The 26,212-nt window shown below is 42.6% G+C and overlaps 1 protein-coding gene across 1 annotated transcript in view; it reads right to left on the bottom strand.

Moving 5' to 3' along the window:
* Positions 1 to 1,272: 1,272 nt before the first annotated feature.
* Positions 1,273 to 26,212, bottom strand: part of wwc3 (WWC family member 3) — a 104,243-nt gene continuing 79,303 nt past the window's right edge. Inside the window, exons 10-23 of the mRNA XM_084336638.1 lie at positions 25,057 to 25,146; positions 22,557 to 23,128; positions 18,144 to 18,264; positions 17,589 to 17,669; positions 16,353 to 16,439; positions 16,027 to 16,222; positions 15,302 to 15,472; positions 14,710 to 14,816; positions 10,615 to 10,762; positions 9,547 to 9,711; positions 8,041 to 8,133; positions 7,192 to 7,422; positions 3,316 to 3,443; positions 1,273 to 2,093 (exon numbers count right to left, since the gene is read on the bottom strand). Coding sequence (XP_084192764.1) covers positions 2,027 to 2,093; positions 3,316 to 3,443; positions 7,192 to 7,422; positions 8,041 to 8,133; positions 9,547 to 9,711; positions 10,615 to 10,762; positions 14,710 to 14,816; positions 15,302 to 15,472; positions 16,027 to 16,222; positions 16,353 to 16,439; positions 17,589 to 17,669; positions 18,144 to 18,264; positions 22,557 to 23,128; positions 25,057 to 25,146 — 2,257 coding nt within the window. The 3' untranslated portion in view covers positions 1,273 to 2,026. The remainder of the gene's footprint in view (positions 2,094 to 3,315; positions 3,444 to 7,191; positions 7,423 to 8,040; positions 8,134 to 9,546; positions 9,712 to 10,614; positions 10,763 to 14,709; positions 14,817 to 15,301; positions 15,473 to 16,026; positions 16,223 to 16,352; positions 16,440 to 17,588; positions 17,670 to 18,143; positions 18,265 to 22,556; positions 23,129 to 25,056; positions 25,147 to 26,212) is intronic.

Below are 26,212 nucleotides of genomic sequence, written 5' to 3' on the forward strand. Positions count from 1 at the left end.
GGGTTCCCCATTTTCAATTCATAATGAATTGTAAGAAAGGGTGCAATAGAAATGTTTCATAATGATGTTCAGTGTATTCATAAGTGTATTGCTCTCCTTAATGTAGAATGATATGGTGACTGTGCAGACTCAGGGAGGAGGCAGAGAAGGAGAGAAAGAGACCCAAGAGTTACAGGTAATGGAAATATCAGACAGCTTAAAGTGTAGGATAACATAACAAATTAAGACACAAAATAGGCTATATTTACAGCAGACCCTGTTCCTTGTTGGTATTTTTTCTCTCTTATTAAAAACTTTTGATTGATTTAATAAAAATAAGAGCGAAAAATCAATATACAGTATATATATATATATATATATATATTAATATATTATTATTATTATTATAGTAATTGGCTATCATACTGCAATATAAACTGAGTTTTATAGTGAAAAGAGCAGCTTTATTGGTCAAGATTGAAGGCTCTATATTGCAGGAAATTGCATGTACAGGTTCATTAAATGAAAAAAAATTCTGCCGTCAAACCACCCCTTGCCTGTCAAAAAAAAAAAAAAAAAAAAATAATAATAAATAAAAAAAAAAAAAAAAAATTATGCACCCCCACTTTCAACTATAACTAGGCGGCCATGCACACACTTACTTCAGAGAAACTCAGACCAAGAGGTAAAACAGCACTACCTTATGTGGAAAGACACAAACAGGATGTTGTATCAAGACAACTAGCTGACAAAGCTAGCTTGCACCGTGTGTGGCTGGTCTTTTTTCTTTTTGCATCTACAAGTTGTGAGTTTTGATCTAGAATGAGTTAGGCTATCAAAAACGTAAAAACACTTATTGACAGAAGTCTGCTGACATGAAAAGCAAAACTCATTGTGGACCATTATTGAAAATAATAAATATTATACTTGATATTTTCACAACTAAATACAAAACAAAAGCTGTCCTCAAGAGGACAGTTCGGCCCTTGTAACGAACGCTCTTTGAAGTGAATGTTAGAAAGCTTCCCGCAAAGTTACTGTTTCGCTGTTATTGACAATGGCAGAGCCTCCAATCTTGTTATAATATAACAAGTATCTTCTAGGCTTGCGCTTCGTTCAGTGCCTCAAAATGATTTATATATATATAAAAAATATAAATACATAGACAGAAATTGTAAGCTCTGCCAATGTAAATAAGTACCCTTCCAAGACTTGTAGGACTTTGGAATGGATCTGTTCAGTTTGTCTTTCACATTGCCTCCCATAATGTAACTGACCACAAAGTAAGGCATCAAGAGGTTTTTTAATGGTTTTATCTTCACAAAAGAGGTAACACTGCAGATGTTCTTACAGACATAAAAAATCTGAATACAGTGTTTTCATATATTTATCCATATATTGAAAAGTACATGAAATAATTAATATTAATTTTTAATAACATAACAACAAAAGGACAACGACATCTGTAATAAAAGTAGATTACAAAGTGAACATTTTATGTAAATAACTCTTAAGAATTAGGTAACAGAAACAAAATCGGACAACAGTTCCATTCTACTGTATGTAAAAACACTTAAGTGCTATTTGTTCAAAGCTACAAAATACACTTAAAAAGCAGGAAGCGTTTTTTTTTTTAATTTCCTTCAAGGAAAGGTAACTATAAAATAAGTTACAGTACAGTGAATGTGTCCAAACTGACTTTGTTCCCGTCTTCCAGCCTTTTTGTAAGCACAAACACAGAAATAAATCATACAGGAGTAAAGAGAGATTTTCTTATAAAAGGCCTTTTCCCCCAAAAGGAAATAAACAGCCATGCTGTTGTCAATAATTACATGTGTGTGTGTGTGTATATATATGTATGTTCATAAGTATAGCCACACAAACGCTTCTGAAAAACGTGAAACCTTTTTGAATCATCAACATTTTGCGTATCATTGTCTGTGTTCTTTTGTAGAAATACCTACACTTTTGTTCTATTTACTTCATGAGTTTTACAAAAAATTTGACAAATACTTCATATTTAATCACATAATACGGAGGCGAGCTCTCATACATCGTCGGCTGGTAAAGGAGGTATGTTGAACCTTGGTCTTGTGAAAAAAGCCATCTTCTCTCTGCGGACAGAAAAAAAAACATTCAACCTCTAATTTTCACGTACATATTCTGTTTCTTACGGCACATTAACCGTTTCACTACCAAATGGTTAACCCTTTCACTGCCACACAACAAATGGTTAACCCTCTCACTACCACACTACAGAAGGTTAACCCTTTCACTACCACACTACAGACCGTTAACCATCTGTAGTGTGGTAGTGAAAGGTTAACCTTCTGTAGTGTGGTAGTGAAAGGGTTAAAGTAGCACTAGGGCCGAATTTCACAGAGGGCATTAATAAAAGAACACTTGACTTGACTAGCATTTTATAAATAACAGTTATAATTATTATTATAACAGATACAGAATAACTGTTTTTAAAATCAGATAGACTTAAGTCTTGTGTTGGACTAAATGTTTTTAAAATCAGATACAGACTTAAACTAAATGTGTTTAAAATCAGATAGACTTATGTCTTGTGTTTGACGAAGGTTTTTAAAATCAGATACAGACTTAAATCTTGTGTTGGACTAAATGTTTTAATCAGATACAGACTTAGTCTTGTGTTGGATTAAATGTTTTTAAAATCAGATACACACATACAGGTGCAGCTCGATAAATTAGAATATCGTGGAAAAGTTATTTTATTTCAGTAATTCAATTCAAAAAGCGAAACTCTCAGATTATAGATTCATTACACACAAAGTGAAATATTGCAAGCCTTTATTTGTTTTAATTTTGATTATGTCTTACAGCTCATGAAAGCCCAAAATTCTGTATCACCAATCAAAAAAAAATTATGTATTTTTCTTTTGTATATAGAAATGTCGGCCTTCTGAAAAGTATGTTCATGTATGTTCACTCAGTACTTGGTTGGGGCTCCTTTTGCACAAATGACTGCATCAATACAGCTAAATATAGACTTTTCCACGATATTCTAATTTATTGAGCTGCACCTGTAAGTCTTGTGTTGTTTTTAAAAGCAGATACAGACTTAAGTCTTGTGTTGGACTAAAGGTTTTTAAATCAATGGAATTCAATGGAAACCTAATCTACAGGACTTTGTTTATGATTTGTTGGCATTACCATACTGTAAGCTGTTTGTGTAGCCCACAGGGGGAGAATATCTGCTGTAGCACAGAAGGGATCCTAATAAACTAAACTAGCTTTAATTTGTGTGAGGGGAAACTAGCCCTGGAGCTATATTGGTATATGGATGACAAACCCCAAAGCGAACCCCACCTGAAGGTCTGCACGGGCAGGGGCTCCTTCTGACTCTGCCCCCTCATCTGCAGAACCTCTTTAGAAGCCTTCCTCAGTCGCCTCTCTGCTGCCTCCTCCTGGCGCTGCTCCTGCTTGCTTTGGTTGGCCTGCAGCACAAAGGAGGGACCAATTACATTACTTCATCTCAAGCCCCGCTCTCTTTTCCTGATCCTCTGATCAGGGAAGCAACGGTTGCGATTGAAGGATCAAGAAAAGAGGTTTGAGATAGATCAATTGACCATTTGAAAGAAATAAAGAATACCATGGCGATCCACCAATCTAACCGTTTTAAAGACGTGCCACTTGACAGGAAACAGATGTGTGAACAGAGTTTGATGTAACGTTGCGGTACTTTGAAGATGAAACCGAACATTAAGGGGGGGTTTTGTTACTAAGTGTTCTTGAGGTAATACTGACACACACTATCCTGAAGCACCTAGAGGGCAATGGTATATATATTTCTTGTGGTAATCTGCCGATGCAGATACTTTGTTTTGTTGGTTTGTCATACAGTAACAGTAACTAAAGGAGGCAGGATTTTGTCATCAAGCCAATTCCCTCCTGGTCATTGCGCTACTCCACTGTCGGTCTGGGGAGGGTGTAGACTACTACATGCCTCCTCCGATACACGTGGAGTTGCCAGCCGCTTCTCTTCTCCTGACAGCTACAGTAGGAGTTTCACACTATCTCCCAGATCCCCTCCCTGCTGAACAGGCCGACCAGTAGGAGTCGCTGTTGCAACGACCAGGCCTCATACCCCCACCGGCTTCTGCGGTGGTAGGCGAGTTCTTAAGACTTCTACTCTACCCAGCCACACCGGAGGCTGGACCTTTGATTTGTTGAATAAGGTCGGCTCTCAGGTCCTTAATCTTTTTCATTTAGAAAGTGAGTTTAGTAGGAGGAAATTTTGCACGTACCACACTTAAATAGATGTGCCCTTCAGTTATTGGTGTAAAGTTGTGGAATTCTCTCCATAGCGAGCTTAACTCAATCAGCGCCAGACCCGAGGAAAGTCAGGTTAACTCGCCAACCGTTCATGTGTAACGTACTCCAGAATGTATGCCGTTGGTGACGATCAAAGCATAAAAAAAACTACACCCCCCCCCCCTCTCTTATGCATTCATGATGAAACATAATACCTATTATACATTTGATTTGGAAATAGTAGCGTGTCCAATGTCCAGGCGAGCAACGCCAACGCTTTTAGTAAAATTCACGTATTCCTCCATAGCACCGTTTTATGGAATTAGCCAGGATCACTTATATTCACCACGGTATAACACGCAAACATATACATTATTCTTTTTCACATATTGAACGATGGATAGTTGATGTCAAATGAGCCATAGTATTGTATCCATAGCTATAATATAGAATATAGATATAGCCCTGCAAACACCGCCACGCATTCCTATCTCTTAGAGCGGTGGCGTGGCGCAGTAGGAACAAAGATGCTCTAGGCCCGCGGCGCTGAATGAGTTAAGGCAGTGTTTCTAAAAGTGTGGGGCGCGCCCCCCAGGGGGGGCGCAGAGGCATGACAGGGGGGCCTTGAGATTAAAAAAAAATATGATTTTATTTTTTTTGGATTACAGAAAATTATCACTAACGTGCTATCTGTTGCAGCTGCACTGTTCTCCATGAAAATACCATATTTGGATAAGTTTGACCATTTCTCAAAATCTGAAAATCATTATTTAATAAAACACAGAAAAGGATCACCAAGTTACTCTGGATAAAAAAAAACTTTACAGACAACATTGAGACAAAGCTTCCTGACACATCTCCATCCAAACTCTTGGAAGAACTCATTGAAATCTCATCCGATACCACCTGGAGAGCTAGTTTCAGAGTGTGGTGCTGAGTACCAAGTATCTCATGATGCAGCAGTTAAGGTGTTGATACCATTCAGCACCACATATCTGTGTGAAGCTGGCTTTTCATCCATGACAGCTCTGAAAACAAAATATAGGGCCAAGTTGAGCCTTGAGGATGACATGCGTGTTGCCTTGTCAAAGACTGACCGCAATAAAGACTGTTTGCTTATTTCCTATGTTCGCTTTGTAAATTCCCAGTCACTGAGTGAAGATCTGCTGTTTTGCAAATATGTCAAAAACAGAGCGACAGCTGATAAAAATTATTGACAGTTACCTGACAGAACATGGACTGAAATGGGAGAACTGTGTGGGTTTTTGCGCTGACGGTGCGCAGGCCATGGCAGGGAAAAGGAGGGGGCTACAGGCGCTCATCAAGGGGGTCTCGCCAAACGCGCAATGGACGCACTGTAAATTCACAGAGAGGCGCTAGCGTCAAGACAGCTTAGCCCTGAGCTGAATGAGGTTTTGACAGAAGTTATAAACGTGGTACATTTCATCAAAACCCGACCCCTGAAAGCACGCCTGTTCTCTGCACTGTGTGAGGAGATGGGAGCTGACCATTCTGCAGTGCTGTTTCACAGCGAGGCAAGGTGGCTCTCGCAAGGGAAGGTGTTGTCAATTTGCAAGGTCACGATATTGGTGTTATTTCAATCAATTTAACACTATGATCGCCGGGGACGCGTTAAGACGTCATTCCTAACCATGCTCATTCTGCCGAAGACGCCGTAACTCGTCTTTGATGTCAATATTTAAAAAATCTGTCATCGAAATCATATTTCCTTTCCGTAGCCCTGAGATGTACTGGTGAGCTCCACTCAACTGTCTAACGGTTCGAGAGCGCCATCTGGTGGCCGATCGGCCAAGGGGGAGGGGCGCGTCAAACAGGAAGTGCTCATCCATATGTGCTCCGGGCACTCGATCAGTAGCCGGACTCCATCTCAACACACTGGATGATCAATCGCTCGCCCTAACTCAATAAACAACGTTATTTGAACGTATATAGTATTATACAACCTGGAAATGGTTCATCAGGATCAACATCCCATAATCGAAAACGGTCTACTCCACGCTGATCGTCCAACGGCGCGAGGAACATACGGTAAGATTCAGCGTTATTTTCTGATGAACATATGACCCACTCTGGATGAATCATCTAACGCTGCCCACGGAATTATAAACGATCCCCCGCCCATCCGGTCATCATCAGATCATACGTAGATCATTCTAGAAGTACGTCCAGTTGACATTTTTCATCTCGCGCCGATCGCTACCAAACTGTATTTCATCATCAATATAATGCATTTGGGGCTATAAATCAAGTTCTGAAGAAAGCTGCAGAAAACGATAAAAACATACTTATACTTTAGACCATATTTTAGTATGAATATGTGAATGAAAAAGTTTAGCGTTGCTACACCCTGAACGATACATATAGGACATTGAATGGGCCATAATAATGGCAATGTAGCAATAGAATTTAAAAAGTTATAGCCCTGCAAAGAAGGGGAACTTCTCCATAGACAAATAGAGCTGGCGAGGGATGGTAAATTATGAATTTAACCCATGGCGATCAAAGTGTTAAACATGGCCCATTTCATGACTATTTTGTGGGGGGGGGGGGGTCCGCCAAAGGGGGGCCTGACAGAAAAAGTTTGAGAAGCACTGAGTTAAGGGATGTAATAGTGTTTGTAAATTCAAAAGGAATTATAAAAAAGATATATTTAGTCAGTATGAAATTCAAATGTGAATCTGAATAGTGAGATATTTTCTTTTCTTGTTTATTATTATTATTATAAATTTTTACCTTGTATATGGTATGAATTATTATTTTGTGTAAATTAGTAATTGTATACTTGTTTAGTTTAGGAATAGGGGGCAGGTAACTAAGAATTATTCTGCTCCTTTTGCCCATGGTAGAACGTTATTTATGAATGAATATGATTTATGAATTTATGAATCTGAAATCTGAATCTTAACTCACCTGTCGCTGGGCCTCTCGGAGCAGGCAGCGGAAGCGCTCGTCCCTCAGGGCCCAGTGGGGCAGCTCGGTGGCCTCCCTGGCCTGGGGCTCCTCCAGACGCAGCTTCAGCTCTCGCAGGGTGGTCAGCTCCTCCGTCAGCTGCCTCTGACGCGTCCTGCAGGCCTGGAGATCCAGCTCCAGGTCTAGAGAGGTGCGTGTCGGCTGCTCCGCCAAGGAGGACCTGTACGACTGCTGCTCACACACACAACATATACATATTGTTTCATATTGTTTGAAGATACAATCAGTTTTGCCAGTTTGAATATCTAAATATCGGGTATATACATATATTTTCTTGAAGAATAAACCATTTTTACCACAACTAGCTTGCTGCAGCTTTCTACTGAACGCACAGGGAGGAAATTGGTATCCATCTTCTTGTCTGACTCTGGAGAAAACGGTAAGCGCATTTCCCATAATGTTGGCGTAATTTTTTAACCCGTCATAATTCTCAACACACAGGTCTGATCTACTCCAATGATTACAAATATAATGTAAAGAAACATTCATAGCCACTACATACTGTAATCCAAAAGCTCAGGTAATGACTTTCAGGTTGCCATATAAACAAAGCCAGTAGTGGGATGTCAACTATTTAAAGAGAGGGAACTCTGTACTAATCTCCAGTTTCAGTTTCAGTTTAAACTTTATTTGAACAGGGACAGCACACATTAATGAACATAAATTTAAATGTGTGAGACAGTGTTAGCCAAAGCAAATTTTCGACTGTTGTCCCTGGGCCTGGTGTTAAAAAGCAGCTAAAAAAGAAAGCATAACATATGGCATCCATATATAACAGACCAACTGTACCTGCTTATATCGCAGCGTTCTTCTTTCCAACGTGTTCCTGATGAAAGGGGACTTCTTTGGTAGCGTTGAGCTGTCACTGTCGCTGCGATACAACTGAAAAGGTAAACAGTCATTTATTTAATCAGCGGATTAGCACCTGGCTGTTAAAACACACCCGTCAGTCAATGCTAACAATAACCGCCTTCTGTCCACCCACAGATTGAAATGAAGGGGCACTGTAAATGTAATGTTAAATGTTATATGTAAATGTTATATATAGGGAGAACCTTGGCTTACGCTTAACACTTTGAATGCCCAAACCGAGATATCTCGGGTTTACCCCCAGCGGGTTGAATGCCCATAACGAGAATATTCGTTTTTTTCTTTTTTATTAGCGATCTGAATTCATATTTCATCATCCGAGTCTACCGTTGGTAAATCAGCCACCCCAGGCGCTCAGATGTGAAAAAATCACCCCCTATCGTCTCCCAGATGGTAATTCACCCTTTTGGATTGGACTCAATGAAAATGCTTGAGAAAAAAAAAAAACGGACTCCACATTTTACTTCTCACGCATGTAACCGGAGCCGATCAGCTTCATGCTGGACCCTCAGGACAGCGTGGTTACTGTGTTTTACAGTACGTAGCATTGGATCAAAAGGATCGATTTTCGGAATGGCGATCAGGAATTGGAATAATCCATTTGGATACCATCTAATCTCAGGTAAGGAATCTATTTTACCAGTCTTGGGATAATCAGACCCGTTTTCACGGAGATATAAGCTTTTCCCCTATAATGTGATATGGCTGTTTGACTGTAAGAGCGATCAGGAACTGAGAGAATCGATTTTCAGCGCGCGGCACCAGCGTGCACACGTACACATACTATCGATAATCTGGCGTTTATTTGAAAACGATTCATAAATAGGCCAAAATATTACAACGTTCTAGAATATTACAGTACAGGGCGATTATCATGGAATCTCTTCTTTTTTCCGTAAAAACTAGGGCTTTTCAAAATGCTATAAAACGGAAATGAACCGATAAAAAAACAATCCGCTTCGACAATGTTGACTGGAAATGGGTCATTGATAATGCGACGGGCAGATTAGACACATAGCCATAATTTAAAACATAGATTAGGCGATATTAATGCTAACATTGCAGTGGATGGTGGGCATTCAAGCACTAAATGTGCGCCCCCTGCTGGGCACTGAAAGTGTTAAGGTCCCCAGAGTTTGCACTGAATAAGGAAAATCTGCTTTTAGCTTCTGTGCCCTCGACATGTGGAATGTTCTGCAAAGCACCTTAAAACTCAATGCTTTCCTATTCATTGGTCAGTTTAATTCTATAATAGCCAACCATTTCACCTAAGTCTGTAGTTGTTTTAATTAATTTAAATTGTTAAATGTATTGACTTTTCCGTTTATATATATATTATATATGTTCCGTTTATATTGTTTTTGTATCATGTATTATATATATATATGTATATATATGTGTGTGCGTGGATGAGGGTGTTCTTACCCTGCAGACATACTGACTCCGCGCTCCGGGGGAGAACGTCTGAGAGCGCACGATGGTGCTGCTGCGCATGAAGGGCGAGGCGTGGCCCCACCGGCCGCCTCTCTCCTTGGGCCGGACCCTCACCGGCTCCGGGTGCATGCCCTCCGTCATGGTGGCCTTCTCCACCTGCCAAGACAGCAGCGTAGTGAGCACACGTCCGGGCGTAGGTGCCAGGCAGAGTCACATGACACACCATGAGCTATAATTTGTGGCTTTTAACCGGGACACCATTGAGATCTTGATGGATACTCATCATGTCAATGTAATTGGGTGATGTGCAGGCGATAATATGGCTCATAACTAAGTGTGCCAGCACTGTACAGCTGCCAGGAAGGGATGTGCAGACTGTGTGGATGATGCATGTACTGTAGCAGCAGCCTGGCCAGGAAGCGGCGAACCAACCAAACCAAACCAACCAGCAGAACACCACCATTATCGAGTCCTTACACACCGAATAATGCGGTTAACCCCCTCCCCCATCTTTTTTGAATTTTTTTATCCACTTTTTCTCCTCCTATTTTTCTTGTATTTCCCTCCCATCCCAATTTAGTCACTATGCCAATTCCCCCCTCCCCTTCCTGGTCATTGCGCGCATTTGCCCCCTACTTGCTGGTCTAGGGAGCCCTGAAGTCTATCAGATGCTTCCTCCGATACATAGGAGACAGCCAGCAGCCTCTTTTCACCTGGCAGCGAGGACTCTCATTGGGTGAGTGTAACTCGTGGGAGGGCACACTACCTCACCCAGATCCCTTCCTCGCCGTGCAGGCGCCCTGACCGACCTGTAGGAGTCGCTGTTTACAACGACCAGATTACCACCCACCGGCTTCCCTCCCGTTGACACTGCCAACTGTGTCAGTATGACGACCGGCCAAGCCGGAGGCACCGCTGACAGCCGGATTCGATACCAGTGTCTCTGCGGTGGTAGACAGACGCTTAGTCCGCTGCGCTACCCGGCCGCACCCTCCCCCATCTTTCACTTTTCCACCCACAGCAGCACCGGAATATTTTCTCTGCAGACTTTCACTGTACCTTTAACGTCGGGGGTTTGCTCGCCGGTTGAACGCAGCGGCCCTCTGTGGTGATGCAGATGCCCTCCGCGCACAGGCCCTCTGGGCACGGGGTGACGAATGCTGTGCTGTTACTGCAACCGCTGTCCACAGACTCTGCCTGCCAGCTCCTGGGAAACACACCCGGGGATCCAGTGGTCAAATAGAAGTGGATCACAGTAACACCAGTAATCACCCGCATACAAGGTAATAGCACCTGTTTGCATGTAACTAGCAGCAATCTGACACTATACTGAGAAGGAGGAGGAGAAGAAGAAAAAGAAGAAAAAGAAATAGAAAAAGAAAAAATTTAAATAGAAATAGAAGAAGAAATGGGATTTATATAGCGCTTTACTAGAATTAGCTTGTTTGGTACTATGATCTAATCCCATGAATTTCAACCATGACATTTTAACTGGGAAAATGTAAATGTAAATGTAAAATATTATTTCACAAATAAAAAGGTGTCTTTTAACTGATCTTTAGGTGGGTTTACCCTCAAACTGCATCCTTGGACACACCCTCATCACTAACAGCATTCCCCTCATATCTGACTGCACCAGCACAGCTGTGAGTCACCATGGAACTGGTATGTTCGTTATGGGATCGTTAAGGGAGTTACGCAAGTCAGGCGTTTTAAGATGTGTGTGTGATTGTGAAGCGCCGGCAGTAGTGACAGAAATCTGGCGTTGACCTTTTCAGAAGGTTCTATTCCGTGTTGCTATTCTGTTGCCCGGGGAACAGCTTGGGCGCCAGTCATTTGCAATACATTAGTCGTCAGTTAGAAAAAGGCCTGAAGGTGGCTGAACATGTAAAGAAAGGAGAGGAGGAAATTCTCAGTTGACTAATATTCATAGGATCCATCACTTGTTTATATGACAAATCTACATGTGTTTCTCACATCATTGCCCTTCTGCAAACAGTAGCCTACAGGAGGACCTCTTGAGATCTTGCGCTTATTGTGACTATGACTAATCAACTAAATAAATACTCGCTCTGGTGATTGGCCTACGTTTAGGGTCCCCAGAGTTTACACTGAATTAGGAAAATATGCTTTTAGCTTCTGTGCCCCCGACACGTGGAATGTTTTTCGAAGCACCTTAACACATTGTCCGCCATGCATTGTACCCATCCTTATGCCCAGTCTTCCAGTGCTGTAACCCTATGGAGATGTTTACCTTCTTTGCAGGGCTATAACTTTTTAAATATTATAGCTATATCGACATTACTATGGCCCATTCAACATCGGGTATCTAACGTTCCGGATGTGGGAACGTTATATTTTTTCATTCATACATTGTCGTGTTGGTACCGTCGAGAATATAAGTATGTTTTTAAGGTTTTCTGCAGTAATTCCTAAAACGCGAGTTATTGGCCCTGACGCAATGATAGATTATCGATTGCCGTTTCTTTCCTATATACGCTATATTAAAAAATTCAAATGTATATGATCGGTATACATTATGCTTCATCGTGCGTGTATATATACACGTTATAATTCCTTGATCGTCAGTAGCGTCTTTTCTTACTATGGGTTGATACATTGATCAGATGGAAGTTTGGATTCTTACCTATCTTGATGTGATTTATTTAGAGATATCTACCGCACGAATCCTAGGTGTTAATGAAGCCAGCAAAGTAATTTGGTCAGTTGTGGTGGAGAAGATAAAGCATAGCATATGAATTTGTAATCCTTGGTTAGAAACGAAATAATGGATGGATTATCCAAGGGGGGTCCAGAGGGGGGGGGGGGAGAAGAGCGAGCAAGAGCATATGTATGTATTGTATTGTATTGTAAGTATTATGTATATATCTCGTAACCTACATTTATATTGATTCAAATACTGGACTGCATAGTCCTGTGATTTATTGTGGATATTTACTGTTAACACTTTAACTGCCACACACGAGATATCTCGGGTTTATTTTTATGTGGTTGAAAGCCACTCACGAGATTTCTCGGAATTATTATTATTATTTTTTTTAGCGATCTGAAATCATATTGCATCACGCGAGCCTACCCGAGTATACACGAGCACCGCCGGAGATTCTATGTGGAAAAAAGCGCCCCCTATCGTCTTTCAGATGACATAAGGGATTTTGGAATGGACTCAATGAAAATGGATGGGGAAAAAAATCCGGTACTCCACATTTTCCAGTCCACTGATCCAGCCGGGGTTACCAGAGTTCATTCTGGATCCTCTGAGCTGCGCTGATCATGGAGTTCTACTGTATCGCGTTGGATCTATACACTTATCGATTTTTTCGAATGGTGATCAGGAATTGGAATATACCAGTTGGATACCATCTGATGTCAGGTAAGGACTCTATGTTATCAGTGTTAGGATAATCAGACTAATTTTGATGAAGTTATAAGCTGTTTTGTGAAATGGGCTCTTTCGGTTTCACTGTAAAAGTCAGAGAGGAAATCAACGCGGCGATTATCCGTGCGCGGCCCGAATGTGCTTGCGTGCACGTATAATATTGATCATCTAACGTTTATTTGAAAACGATTCATAAAAAGGCCGACGAATATCAACGTTGTGGAATATTCCAGTAAAAGACGATTTTCATAGAATGGTCCAGAATGGGCTGTTTTTTATCTCAAAACGGCTGCTTTTCTAAATGCTCTGAAACGGAAATGACGCGATAAAAAACAAATCTGCCTTGACAGCACTGACTGGAAAATAGTCTTTGATAATGCGATGGGCAGATTAGACACATAGCCATAATTTAAAACATAGATTAGGCGATATTAACGTTAACATTGGCGCCGATGGTGGCATTCAGGGGGTAAAAAGGAAAACCCGGCGTGGGACTCAAAGTGTTAATGTTTGTGTGTCTAGTTTTATGTCATGTTAAAAAAAAAAAAAAAAAAAATTGGTCACATTGATCAGATGGATTGCCCTGAAATGAATAAACAAATCGGGCTGAAAATAACGTTATATTCCTCTTACCGTTCGCCGATGAGACTGGAGGAAAAATATTCCAATAATTTGACGTCGATCTGCTAGATCAATTTCCCGTTTGTATGACGCAATAAACGCCGAAATCATATTGATTATTGCGTTTAGAAAGCGATCCCATGCACTCGAGTGTGTATCTAGATCCATGCTACAAGATATTACTGCCGGAGGAATTTCCTTGATGCACCAAGCGCCACTTCCGGTTTGGCTTGGAGTGTAACCTGCCCGACATCCACCGGGCGGCGGTATTGAGGCGTTGCAATATCAGACAGGGTCCAGCTGCAGTCCCGGAGGGAGGCTGGATGAATTATGAATGCCATGGCGAAAAAATGAAATATTGATCCCAAAAATGAGTTTATTCGTTGTTGGCGCACAACGCATGGCGGGCAATAACGAGTTATCGCGTTTTTGGCGCACAATGTGTTAAAGCTAAATACTTTAGTATCCATTGGTCAGTTTAAAGCTATTAAACCATTTCACCTCAGTCTGTGGGTGTTTTAATTCATCAATTAACTAATTGATTGACTTTTCTGTTTCTATATTGTTTTTGTAATTATGTGTTGTATTTCTCAACGTCATTGTAAATGAGAGCTTGCTCTCAATGATCTTTTGAGATTAAATAAATATTTAATGAATGAGTGAAAATAAGTGGACCAGGAGCCAAACGAAGTGCCTCCCGCAGGAGGAGGAGGGAGATGTGGATACTAGGGATGCACCGATCCGATATTGATATTATCGGATATCGGCCCGATATGACTAAAATAGCTGGATCGGGTATCTATAAAAAAATATATATATACCGGTATATCGTTTTTTTTTATCATAATATAATATAATAAGAAATAAAATAAGAAAACAATTCAGTACATTTATATCTATGTGTTAATTTGTTACATTTTGTTTCACTAAGTTAGGAAAGTAATGTTTTAAGTCAAGCCTGATGTTGCGTTGCACAAACGAATGATCCCAGTCTCTTCCACACAGTGAGGCATACAGTTTATTAATTGAACAATGGGTATCGGATCGGTATTCGGTATCGGCCGATACCCAAAGCCCAGGTATCGGTATCGGGACTGAAAATGTCGGATCGGTGCATGATCCCTAGTGGGTACCTCTCAGACACCGCCTCCCCGGGCTCCTCCCTCCTCTCCAGCTCCCTCTCCGCCTCCTCCAGGTGGGTGGTGGTCGGCCGCGACAGCATCGCACACACCGCCAGGTCCTGTTAAGTGTCACAAGAAGCAGACGATCGGTGTCACAGACTGTCTCCCCTTGCTCCTCAAACCACAACCTGAGTGAACCCACACAGCAGAGGCATGTCTGACTCGCACTGTGATTAAAAACATTCTTGTCAATTATTGACATTACCAGGCACCTGCAGAGTGTGTAGGCGGAGAAGCCGAACGGCCACTTTTAAGAAAGCAGGAATTTCTCCCATAGGCACTGTTTTACATGTCGATACATAAATTGAATTAAACACGTATTAATCTTCATAAAACGCTCAGGGGTTGAATCTCATAGACATTTGTTTTCTTTTTGATTGAGCAAGTGACCTTTGTGTGTGTGTGCGTGCGTGCATGTGTGTGTGTATATATGTGTGTGTGTGTATGCATGTGTGTGCATGTGTGTGTGTGTGCATGTGTGTATATGTATGTATGTGTGTGTGTGTGTGTGTGTGTGTATATGTATGTGTATGTGTGTGTGTACCGTGGCTCTGGGCCTGTGCTCCTCCTCCAGACTGTCAGCTGTTCTGCTGTGGCTGAGGCTCTTCTGCTCAGGCCTCTGCAGCTCCATACCTCCCAGCGACTGCACTCTCAGCCAGCGGAACACCATCTCTGTACTTCCCTCGCACTCCGCCAAGCTCACCTGGGCCGTGCCCTGCAAGCACACACACAGAAACACACGGCTGTTGAGAGGAAACATTCAATCTTTGACAAACGTTTGGTGAATTAAGAAAAACTCTTCTTTTCACTGGCAGAGTAGACATTAAGGGGTGCTCAGGACAGGGAGATCCCCCCTTGAATGGCCCTTCTAAGGTTTCTCCCCTCCACTGCTTTTTTCTCCTATTGCTAGGTTTTTTGTGAGTTTTTCCTTACCTTCACGTGGGGTATGTCTGGGAGTGTTGCATTCATTTATTTTACATTTTATTTTGGATTTCATGGTGTTTTTGTTTTGTTCTTGATTTATTGTGATGTTTCTTCTTGACTTGTTTAAAGAAGACGTGTCCGGCCCATGGGGACATTAACGTGTGTTGTCTGGCCTTACAAATAAATTTGATTTGACAGAAATGTTCCAGAAAGTTTATAAAAATACAGCTGAAATTGGGATTCTTGGCGCAAAAAGAAATCCCTAATGTATTGCATTTGTCAAAATAAAAGGTCATTCTGATTCCTACAGAGCTGTCCGACAACATTCCATAAAGGGAGACCCACCAGCAGCTCCTCCTGAGCCTGGGGTCCCAGGGAGCAGATGGACAGTTGCAGGGCGCAGCCGGCCAGGGCGAGCGCGGGGACAGGAATGCGGAAGCCTTCGTTGAAGCTCATCTGTGACTGTGGCTCCAGCGCCTTACAACAGTAAAACGCACAGGCCCTGCCGGCGTCCAGTGGAATCAAGTGCACCTTCACATACCTGAGCGGTGAGCGGGTTGAGAACAGACGGGTTAGGCAGACGGTAAGACCGCTGGTTATTACTAGAGCATGTGATCCTAACGACGTCGTCTGCCGCTTGCTCGTTAAAGAGTCGAGAGGCGCAAACTCACACTTTGTAGCCGTCTCTCACGACCGACTTGTTGAGATTCTTGAGCTGGAGCAGGTGCAGTAGGAGAGACTGAGAGCTGGAGTCGTATCTAGAAGGAGCAGACGGGAAGAGAGGGAGACCGTTTGGATATTAGACCAAAATAGAAGTTTCAAGTTTTCAAGTTGTTTTTATTTGTCACATATAAAGTACATGTACATTACAGTGAAATGTTTGGTTCTGTATGAGCCCCCTGAGAATGTGCTTCATACAGTAAAAAAAAGTTAAAGAGGAATAAAGTCCCAACACTATACAAATATACAATACAAACTAAAGTACAACCTAAAGTGCCATGAAGTAGAAATGCAGACAATGAGGTACAAAGAAAATGCAAAATAATAATAATAATAATTCATTTAATTTATATAGCGCTTCTCAATAACCCGAAGTCGCTGACAATAGTCGGGAGCAAGAGTACAAACAAAGAAACAAAAGCAAAGAAACAAAAACAAAGAAACAACAAAGAAACAAAAACAAAAGGAACAAAATAAAGGAACAAAATAAGGTAGGGATGTAGTGCAAATATTTTTGTAATAAATAGATAAAATATGGTGTAGTGCTTTTTTTTTTTATAAAAAAAATGTATCCACTTTTTCTCCTTATTTTTCAATTTTTCTCCCATCCCAATTTCGTGTTTCCAATTCTCCCCTCCCCTGTCTTGAACGTTGCTCGACTATGCCCCCCACTGGTCGGCTGTAGGGAGGATAGAAGCCTTGCATCACGTGTCCCCTCCGGTACACGAGGAGGCAGCCTGTCACATCTTTTCACCTGCCAGCGCGGACTCTCAATGGCGAGGTGTAACGCATGGGAGGCTCACACTACCCCCGCCACTTCCTGTCTCTGCTGTGCAGGCGTCCCCCAACCGACCTGTAGGAGTCGCTGTCCACAACGTCCAAATTACCACCCATCGACTTCCACCCGCTGGCTCTGCCAATTGAGCCAGTATGACGGCCGGCCCAAGCCAGAGGCAATGCTGACACCCGGATTCGAGACCGGAGTCTCTTGCATTGGTGACGAGCGCAATCTCCGCTGCGCCACCCAGCCGCCCTAGGTGAGCGCTTGTTTAAAGTGAGTGTGTGCATGTGTATGTGTGTGCAATGAATGGACGAAGTATTTACAACAATTGTACTAACTTTTTTAGTATCCTAACTTTCAATGTTGTCATTATTGTCATCACTAGTCACCAGTCTAGTCTACTCACAGTAATCCAAGCTGGATCTGGATAGGGTCACTGATGGAGGTCAGCTCTTTCATATAAGCTATCTCCTCCGACTCCTCTGCCCTGTTGGGAGAACAAAACAATGAATAAACAGGTCAGGAGACCATTTCACTCACGCGTTAGGACACACGTGAAATTCTCCTGCAATCTTCAGGTGATAAAAACATGATTTTGACGAGAAAGGTTGCTGCTCAAATGTCTGATGAAGGTCCCAGTGATCCATTGGTAATGATCATAACTACTTAATCAATTATATTAATTAAATATTTGTTTTTAAACTGGAAAATGTGTTGTGAAATTAAACTGTTGACAAATGATTAGGGTCAAATCCTCCTGACACCATAAATACTAGAAATATATCCAGTAATCAATGCGGTCAGTGGGATAACCATGGAATTATATAGGGGTAACATCCAACTAATATGTTATGCATTGCAGTTCTGTCTTCTGTCACTAGGGGGAGGGAGTGCTCCAAGGAGCAGGGTGTTTATGTTTTGAGACATTCCTAACATTGATTGGGTGGAGCTCTTCCCTCACCTTCTGCCCCAGGCCTCAAAGACCCCACTATCTGTGGCCAGAGCATCCTCGGACACGCCTGCAGACACCCTCCTGGCTCTCCTGCCACTCCTGTTAGCACTGTTACACCTCAGAGTCACTCCTACACAGCAAAGGGGGAAAGAAATTACATTTATTCTTTGTCAGCCATAAACAGTATTCTGCTGTCATTGCAATTTGTCGGCAGCTAGGGTTGCGTGAACTCTGTCCGTCGTCCAAAATATAGGATCGGACATTGTTTTGAAATGTAGCTAGTAGGCACTTTAGTAGGTGCTTTTTAGGTCTTGTATCGACCTATTCTGAGTGGTTCTCCTGCCCCCCTGGGGCAAATGGCCCTGAGCCATCGTCTTGTATCGCATCCTGTATACCAGCGCTTGCAGTAGTTCTTAGTTCTATTTACTACTTTACTATGTATTTATTGCCCACTACAAACACGGTAACTCTCTAACCCCTGTCCCCATCTCCCTGTCTCTCTGTGAGTAGTTGTCTCATAGTAATGGCCAAGGTGGTGGATGTCTCGGGGTGATGGCCAAGGTTGCAGTTTTGTTAACGGATTGCAGAATGGGTACAATACAGTACAGCTCAATACACACAATTGTTAAGGGGATGCAGACCAGAGAAAGACTTTCGTCTTGTTTACATCAGGGTCCCCCATTTTCAATTCATCATAACATATATGATATACATGACATACAGATAGACAGTACTGCTACATCTATACATTTATGACATACCAGATTTACAAATACAGTACTGTTTGTGATAAAAAAATTGTCTAAAAAAAGAGTATATACATTTGACGAAGAAACTGTACATTGGAGGAGGTTTTGTAGGTGGGGTGGGGTGGGGGGGGCAAACTGTACATTGGAGGGGGTTGGCTTAGGACATTTACAGGGGCCAGTTTCGAATTGCAGTCTCACGTAGGTGCTCTTTGAGAGTGGTTTTGAAAGTGGGTAGTGATTCACATTCCTTTACAGCTGTGGGTAGGGCGTTCCACATTGATGTGGCATAATTGCGAAACGTGTTTAGTCCCTTTTTTTAGCCGAATCTGGGTTTAACATGATTTGTGGAGCTCCCTCTGGTGTTGTGGTTGTGGTATTCACTGACCTTTGGGCAGTATTTTGACATGTACATGGGTACCTTAGTCGTGTAGTGTATCTTGTAGACCAGGCCCATTGCAAGTTGCTGTACTCTGTCATCTACTCTAAGCCATCCTAGGTTGTCAAAGTGGGCAGGGGTGAGGTGGGTTCTAGGAGTAAGGTCAAGCAGTAGTCTGACCAGTTTGTTTTGTGATGTTTGTAATTGAGTTTTTAGCACCTTTGAGGTGCTTTGGTACCATGAGGTGCAAGCATAGTCGTAGTACCCTTGAATGAGTGCTCCTGCCAGAGTCTTCAGGGTATTCTTGTTTACCAGAGGAGATCCGGTACAAGAATCGAGTTCGTTGGTTGACTTTTTTTTATTACATTGGATGCCATTTTGTCACAGGAAAGATTTGCCTCTAGGATGGAACCCAGGTATGTAATTTCATCTTTCCTTGTTACAATATTGTCACCCACTGTAACTGAGAAGCCGTCGGTCTTGCTGAGTTTGTTATTTGAACCGAAGAGAATGGACTCTGTTTTACCCAGGTGTAATGATAGTTTGTTATCAGCGAGCCAGGTGCAGATTTTGCCTAGTTCAGAGCTGAGGGTGACTGTTCTACCCCATATTGGTTATGAGCACCATTGAGGTCATGGATCAGCTTCCTACTGCCTTCTGTCCGACCTACAACGTCTAAACTAGGGGTGTAAAGGTACACGTATCCGTACCGAACAAGTTTCAGTGTGTACCGTACCGTATTGAACGGCTGTGTAGTGTACCGAACGAATACAACGGTATGTTAACCACTAACGACTGCCCACCGGGGGCTGTTTTTTTCACAATCTAATATAATTATTAATATTTAAAAAAAAAATACAAGTCGATTATTAATTTCAATATAGAATATTTGTTGACAGCCCTACAAGTACAATTAGTTACTGCACACTACATCACCCCTGAGTGGAACATGGAAAGCCAAACTTTCCCCCACTGTAGCGAAAACCGTACCGAACCTGGACTTCAAAACCGAGGTACGTACCGTACCGTGGTTTTTGTGTTCCGTTACACCTAGTCTAAACATGCCTATTCTAGTTCATTGCTGGGTTAAGTACTTATATTCTATTAACATATATGCGTACTACATGTATCTATTCTATTCACATATATGCTTACTACATGTATCTATTCTATTCACATATATGTTTACTACATGTATCTATTGCTCCTATGTCCGCCCACCACAAACACGCGAACTGTCTAACCCCTGTCCCCGTCTCCCTCTCTCTCTGTGAGTGGATGTCTCGTGGTGATGGCCAAGGTGGTGGATGTCTCGTGGTGATAGCCAAGATGGTGCGATCCTCTCTACGTCGCCCCCATACTTCAAATGGATTCGAGCAGAATACATACACGTGTGCAAACGGAATATGACTCTGATATTTTGAGCTCCGAGCCTCGTCATTTAGCCGCTGTCCTATTTTCATACTAGCGCTTGTTTCCCTATGCTTTTTCTTTAGTTGTTGTTGTTGTTTTTAGCTCTATTCTATTTCAAATGTTCTTATGTACCCCAGTTGCTAATGCATGTACATATTTGTGTTTTTGTTCAGTCTGTTCATAAACGACTTGCCCTCTGTCTGTGCTGGCACAACAGCCCAGATACAGATGTATGCAGACGACACAGTGGTTTACATGCATGCAAACAACAAAACCCAGGCAGCATACAAACTGAACACAATAATGGCACGCATAGTAAAATGGCTCTCAGAAAAACTGTCTCCACCTCAACGCAATGCATGTTCTTCAAAAGAATATCATCTGTAACACCTGACCCAGACATGTTTGCAGCAAAGGAGAGGCTTGAAGTAGTCAAAGATTTTAAATACCTCGGAATAACCTTGGACTTAAACCTCACCTTAAAAAAAACAGGTACAAAAAGTCACACATGCCGTAAAATGTAACATAGCCAACTTCAAATACTACCTCAACATGGAAACAGCCAAACTTTACTTCAAAAAGTAATTATGTCCCATCTGACATACTGCATAACCAGCTGGTCTCAAACCTGCAAAACCACATTGACACCAATTCATTCAGTTCATAAACAGGCCCTGAAGGTGTTGGACAAGAAACCCTTTCGCCACCACCACCATACCATCCTCCAAATACATGCCCTGCTAAGCTGGGAAAACATGCTGAAACTCAAAGATGCCAGCCTGATATATAAAATCCAACACGGTCTAGCCCCACCACCACCTCTCTCACAGTTTTTAACAGAAAGCAGCAGGTTCACCAGAACAGTAATAGAGGGAAATTTCATCATCCCAGGGAGGAAAAGCGCATTTAGCAAATCAGCCTTCTCGATCAGAGCTGCAGAGTTCTGGAACACCATCCCATCACACATCTGCAGTACTAATACACTCAGGTTCTTTACACACACACTCAAAGCATGGCCGTTACGAAATCAGGTCTGTGGGGCCATTAGCAAGTCACGTCGCAGTCCAGCTGCCCAGCCCCCGTATGCTTGCCTACTAGCCTGACTGTCCTGATTGTGATTATGTGGTTATGTGATTATGATTATGTATATGTGTGCCTGCCATATGTGTGCCTGCCTATACGGTGCTTATACATGTATGGGCTTTGATTTGTCCCTGTACACCGTTTAATTTTTTTTTAAATTATATATATATATATATATATATATATGCACGAATGCCTAGTGAGTGAATGTACCGAATATGTTTTAAACTGTTTTATATTAGCTTTAATGTCCTATTTTTCTTATATTTCTTTCTGGCTTAAACATCTAGCCCAGGGACTACAACTGAAAACTAGCAACCCTGCTAATGTTGGCATATTTACAGTTTTTAATTTATAAATGTATAACTGTTGATTGATATGCACTGTCCCTGATCAAATAAACTGAGTAAACTAAACTAATTATTACACGTATATGTACATACATACCAACTATTCGCCTGTTTTATTCTCCACCCATCGATCATCCATAGCAACACTATTATCACCGACATCCAAGTAGGGGGATCCCCCCTTGAACGGCCCTTCTAAGGTTTCTCTCCTCGCCTGTGGTGCTTTTTTCCTATTGCTAGGAGTTTTTCCTTACCTTCGCATTTATTTTACATTTATGGTGGGTTTTTGTTCTTGATTTATTGTGATGTTTCTTCTTGACTTGTTTAAAGAAGACTTGTCCAGCCCATGGGGACATTACCTTGTGATTTGGGGGTTTACAAATAAATGTGATTTGATTATGATTTGTACTTAGCACTTCCCTGCCCCGGGCAGTACAGACTTGTCACTTGCCTGTGAAGGCCCCCTGAGGCCCAGCGTCTCTGTGGCCCTTGGCCTCCAGTTGGTGAGCAGCGACAGGGCAGCCCGACTCCTCGCCGCCGGACAAGGGGTTGTTGTGCGGGGAGGGTTGCGACTGGACCCGCAGCCCCTCCAGCAGACCGCGGCCGGCCAGCTCCATGTACTCCTCCGTCATCTGGGTGAGGGGGCAGTCCGGGGGGGCGGAGTGGTAGGGCGTGTCCATCGGGGAGCTAGGCGGGGACAGGGAGGAGAGCGAGGAGCGGGAGGAGAGCGAGGCCAGGGACTGGGGAGTGTCGTGGGAGCGCTTGGCTTTGCCCTGGGTCAGGGGGTCGGGGGTGAACACAGGACAGTCTCTCGACAGAGCCTCCGGGGGCAGCAGGTAGCGCAGGTGAGGGTCGTGGGTCTCGCCGCTGGTGCCGTCGTGACGCTCATACTGAGGCAGGCCGTAGATGTCGCTGAAGCTGATGGAGCTGAGGGAGCCCCGGCTGGATGCCAGGGAGCCCCGGCTGGACGCCAGAGAGCCCCGGCTGCTGCTGGACGACACCGTCAGAGAACTGGCTGACAGGCTGGGAGAACGGAACAGCCGGAGATGCAACGAGAGAGAAGAAAGAGTTCAAGGAGAGATGTGATGAACTGTTGAATATGACTGATATTATTAAGCAGGCTTAGAGAATGAGCACGCTGCACACAGATAAGATAAATTAAGATAAGATGATCCTTTATTAATCCCCTTGGGGAAATTCAGGTGTCGAAGCAGCATGGGGGGGATACAGGGGGGGGGGAATACAAAGCTTCACAGTCCAGTATCTATATACACTATAGATACAATATATAAATAATGTCTTGGAAAATATGATCATGTCCATAGCTCTGTGTTAAATACATATTCTCTGTACAGCCTTGACTAGTTAATATAGTTGGATGGATAGAAAGGACATAGTGGTTAATTTCCTTCAGATAGCTGACATTTTCATTTTGATAATGTTATGTGAATGAGCATATTTTCATGCATTTACAGTGACTCAGAAAGATTCCATTCATCCAAATGATGCCTTTCTGCCATGATGGACGCATCACCTTGTGCACTAAACCCAACACAAAATAGTCTATGGCAGCCATTTTTAGGTATAACAGCCAAATGACCATTCAAGAAGGTAGATCCCAGGGGAGCTCCCGTAGCTCACCGCATATCTCTGCGCTATTTCTGCGTCGGGGAAAACCGTGCTCGTCACGGATCTGGGGGACACGAGTTCGATTCCCGGACCCGCCGTCATTTCTCAGAATGTCTTCCCCTGCTCTACATCCCATTTCAACCTGTTTCTGTCGGTCATGCTTGACCAGAAAAGCGATAAACACTAAAAAATAAAGTTTAAAAAAAAAAGAAAAAAAAAAAAGTAGATCCATTCCATTCCTTTGACGTAGCTGCAAAGCTGTAATAACTCATCATAATTTTTGCGTAAAGAAGGTTTACAAACCTATCCCTTACTACGGAAGCCCTAAGCGGCCGTACATTCATACATTTTATTTACTCCGTTTTCCCGTGATAACGAGTTAATTTAATTTGTTTTCTCATGATAACGGGATAATTTTCTCGTTATCACGAGAAAACAAAGTCTGTTTTCTCGTGATAACGACTTATTATTTCGTTATCGACATAACAAAGTCCGTTTTCTCGTGATAACGGATTAATTTATCTCGTTATCTCGAGAAAACGAAGTCTGTTTTATTTCAGGGGGGTACATGACATACAGTACAGGTATACACAGTACTGTTACATTTGTGACATACAAGATATGCAAATATACAGTACTGTTAAACAGAGATCCTAACAGAAAATATACATACGAGGGGGAGAAAACTGTACATGGAGGGGGTGGGAGGGGTTTGGACATACGGGGGCCAGTTTCGAGTTGCAGCCTCCCGTAGCCAGGTGCTCTTTGAGAGCTCACTTTGATTGCACCGCCGGTAAAGCTGAAGCCTTTGCTAACCGTCTTCTTAGATGACGCACACTAATGTGTATATATATATTATCTGTAACAGCAAGGCATAAAGTTATTTCAGCCTGTGTCAGGCCTTGATTGAAGAGATATGCGACGCGGTGATCAATATCCTCCTGCTCCTTTAGCCCCTTTTGTGACTGTGATGCCCCGCATCACAATCACGAATGGGGCTACCTGCTCCTCTGACATTGCGACACTGAATGATGTTTCCTGCAGTGATTTAATATATACTAGACTATCGTTTTGTTTTCTCGAGAAGATTATCCCGTTATCACGAGAAAACAAATAAAATTAACTCGTTATCACGGGAAAACGGAGTAAATAAAATGTATGAATGTACGGCCTCTTAGGGCTTCCGTACCTTACCCTAACCACTCCCACCACCTAGAAATTGAAAACAAATGTAGGAAACATCCTTCCCGGCGATGGGATCCACACACTACCATCCCAGAATGTAGCTTTTAATATGAATGGAATGTTCTGTGGTGCCGTACCTCTTGAGCTGGGAGTGAAGGTAGGTGGTGATGCGTGTGGCCTCCTCCAGCTGTCTCAGGAGGACATTCCTCTTCTCCTGTTGTAGGATCCTGTAAAAAAGAAGAAAAAAAAACACATTCACATTTCAACGGGTGGAGGCGCTTTGTATAGCGCAATGCTCAAGCACAACGTTAAAATTAAGATAGATACCAATGTCCTCTCTGTGCGTTCAGTAGAAGAAGTTATCCGGCTGCAAGCTAGCCTAGTTTAGCACAAATTAATGGAAGCGGATACGGATCAGCTAGCCTAGCTGTTGACCAAAAACACAGAATTTTAAGCTAGGCTAGCTGATCCATATTGCTTCCATTGATTTGTACTAAGATAGGCTAGCTTGCGACCGGATAGCCTTCAACTGAATGAGAGGAAATTGGTATCCATCTTCTTGTCTGACTCTGGAGAAGATGGTAAACGCATTTCCTATAATATTGGTGTGTTCCTTTAAATTGATTAGAATAGGCTAATAGATCATGTAGTGAATTTATCAAGCAGCATCATTTGTCCCCATTTTGGAAATGACCAGCGACTACAACCTACTGTAAAGCATGTGGTCGGCGGCAGGAGGTTCAAAGTGCAATTCGTTTGAACTCTTGAGCTACGCTTGGTGCATCACATGCCGGATTGGTTTGTGCATGGATTGGTCTGTGCATGGCTCTGATTGGTCTGTGCATGGCTCGGATTGGTCTGTGCATGGCTCGGATTGGTCTGTGCATGGCTCTGATTGGTCTGTGTATGGCTCCGAATGGTCTGTGCATGGATTGGTCTGTGCATGGCTCCGAAAAACTCTCGAACACAATGGCTCATGAAAAACCTTTTAATTTCACGGAAATGTGAATGTCACATTAACACTACTGCATAACACTCTACTAGCGCACAGACAGGCAAACAGCACTACAGCGTGTGTGTGGTCTCTACCCTCGCAACAAAAAACAGCCCTGGTTACATCTCTCCCTGCTCTGTTTTTGTCCGCACCGTCAGTGAAGGCATCTGGGCCCCATCAGTAAAGATAGTGTCCTTACAGGTTTGAATGAGGGCATGAGGGCACCCCTATTTTCACTCCGATTTCAAGGGAATAACTGCAAAATATGACAGACGACCTGATAGCGAACGCACAATAAC

This window comes from Notolepis coatsorum (genome assembly GCF_963971535.1).
Source record: "Notolepis coatsorum genome assembly, chromosome: 2".
NCBI lineage: Eukaryota > Metazoa > Chordata > Actinopteri > Aulopiformes > Paralepididae > Notolepis > Notolepis coatsorum.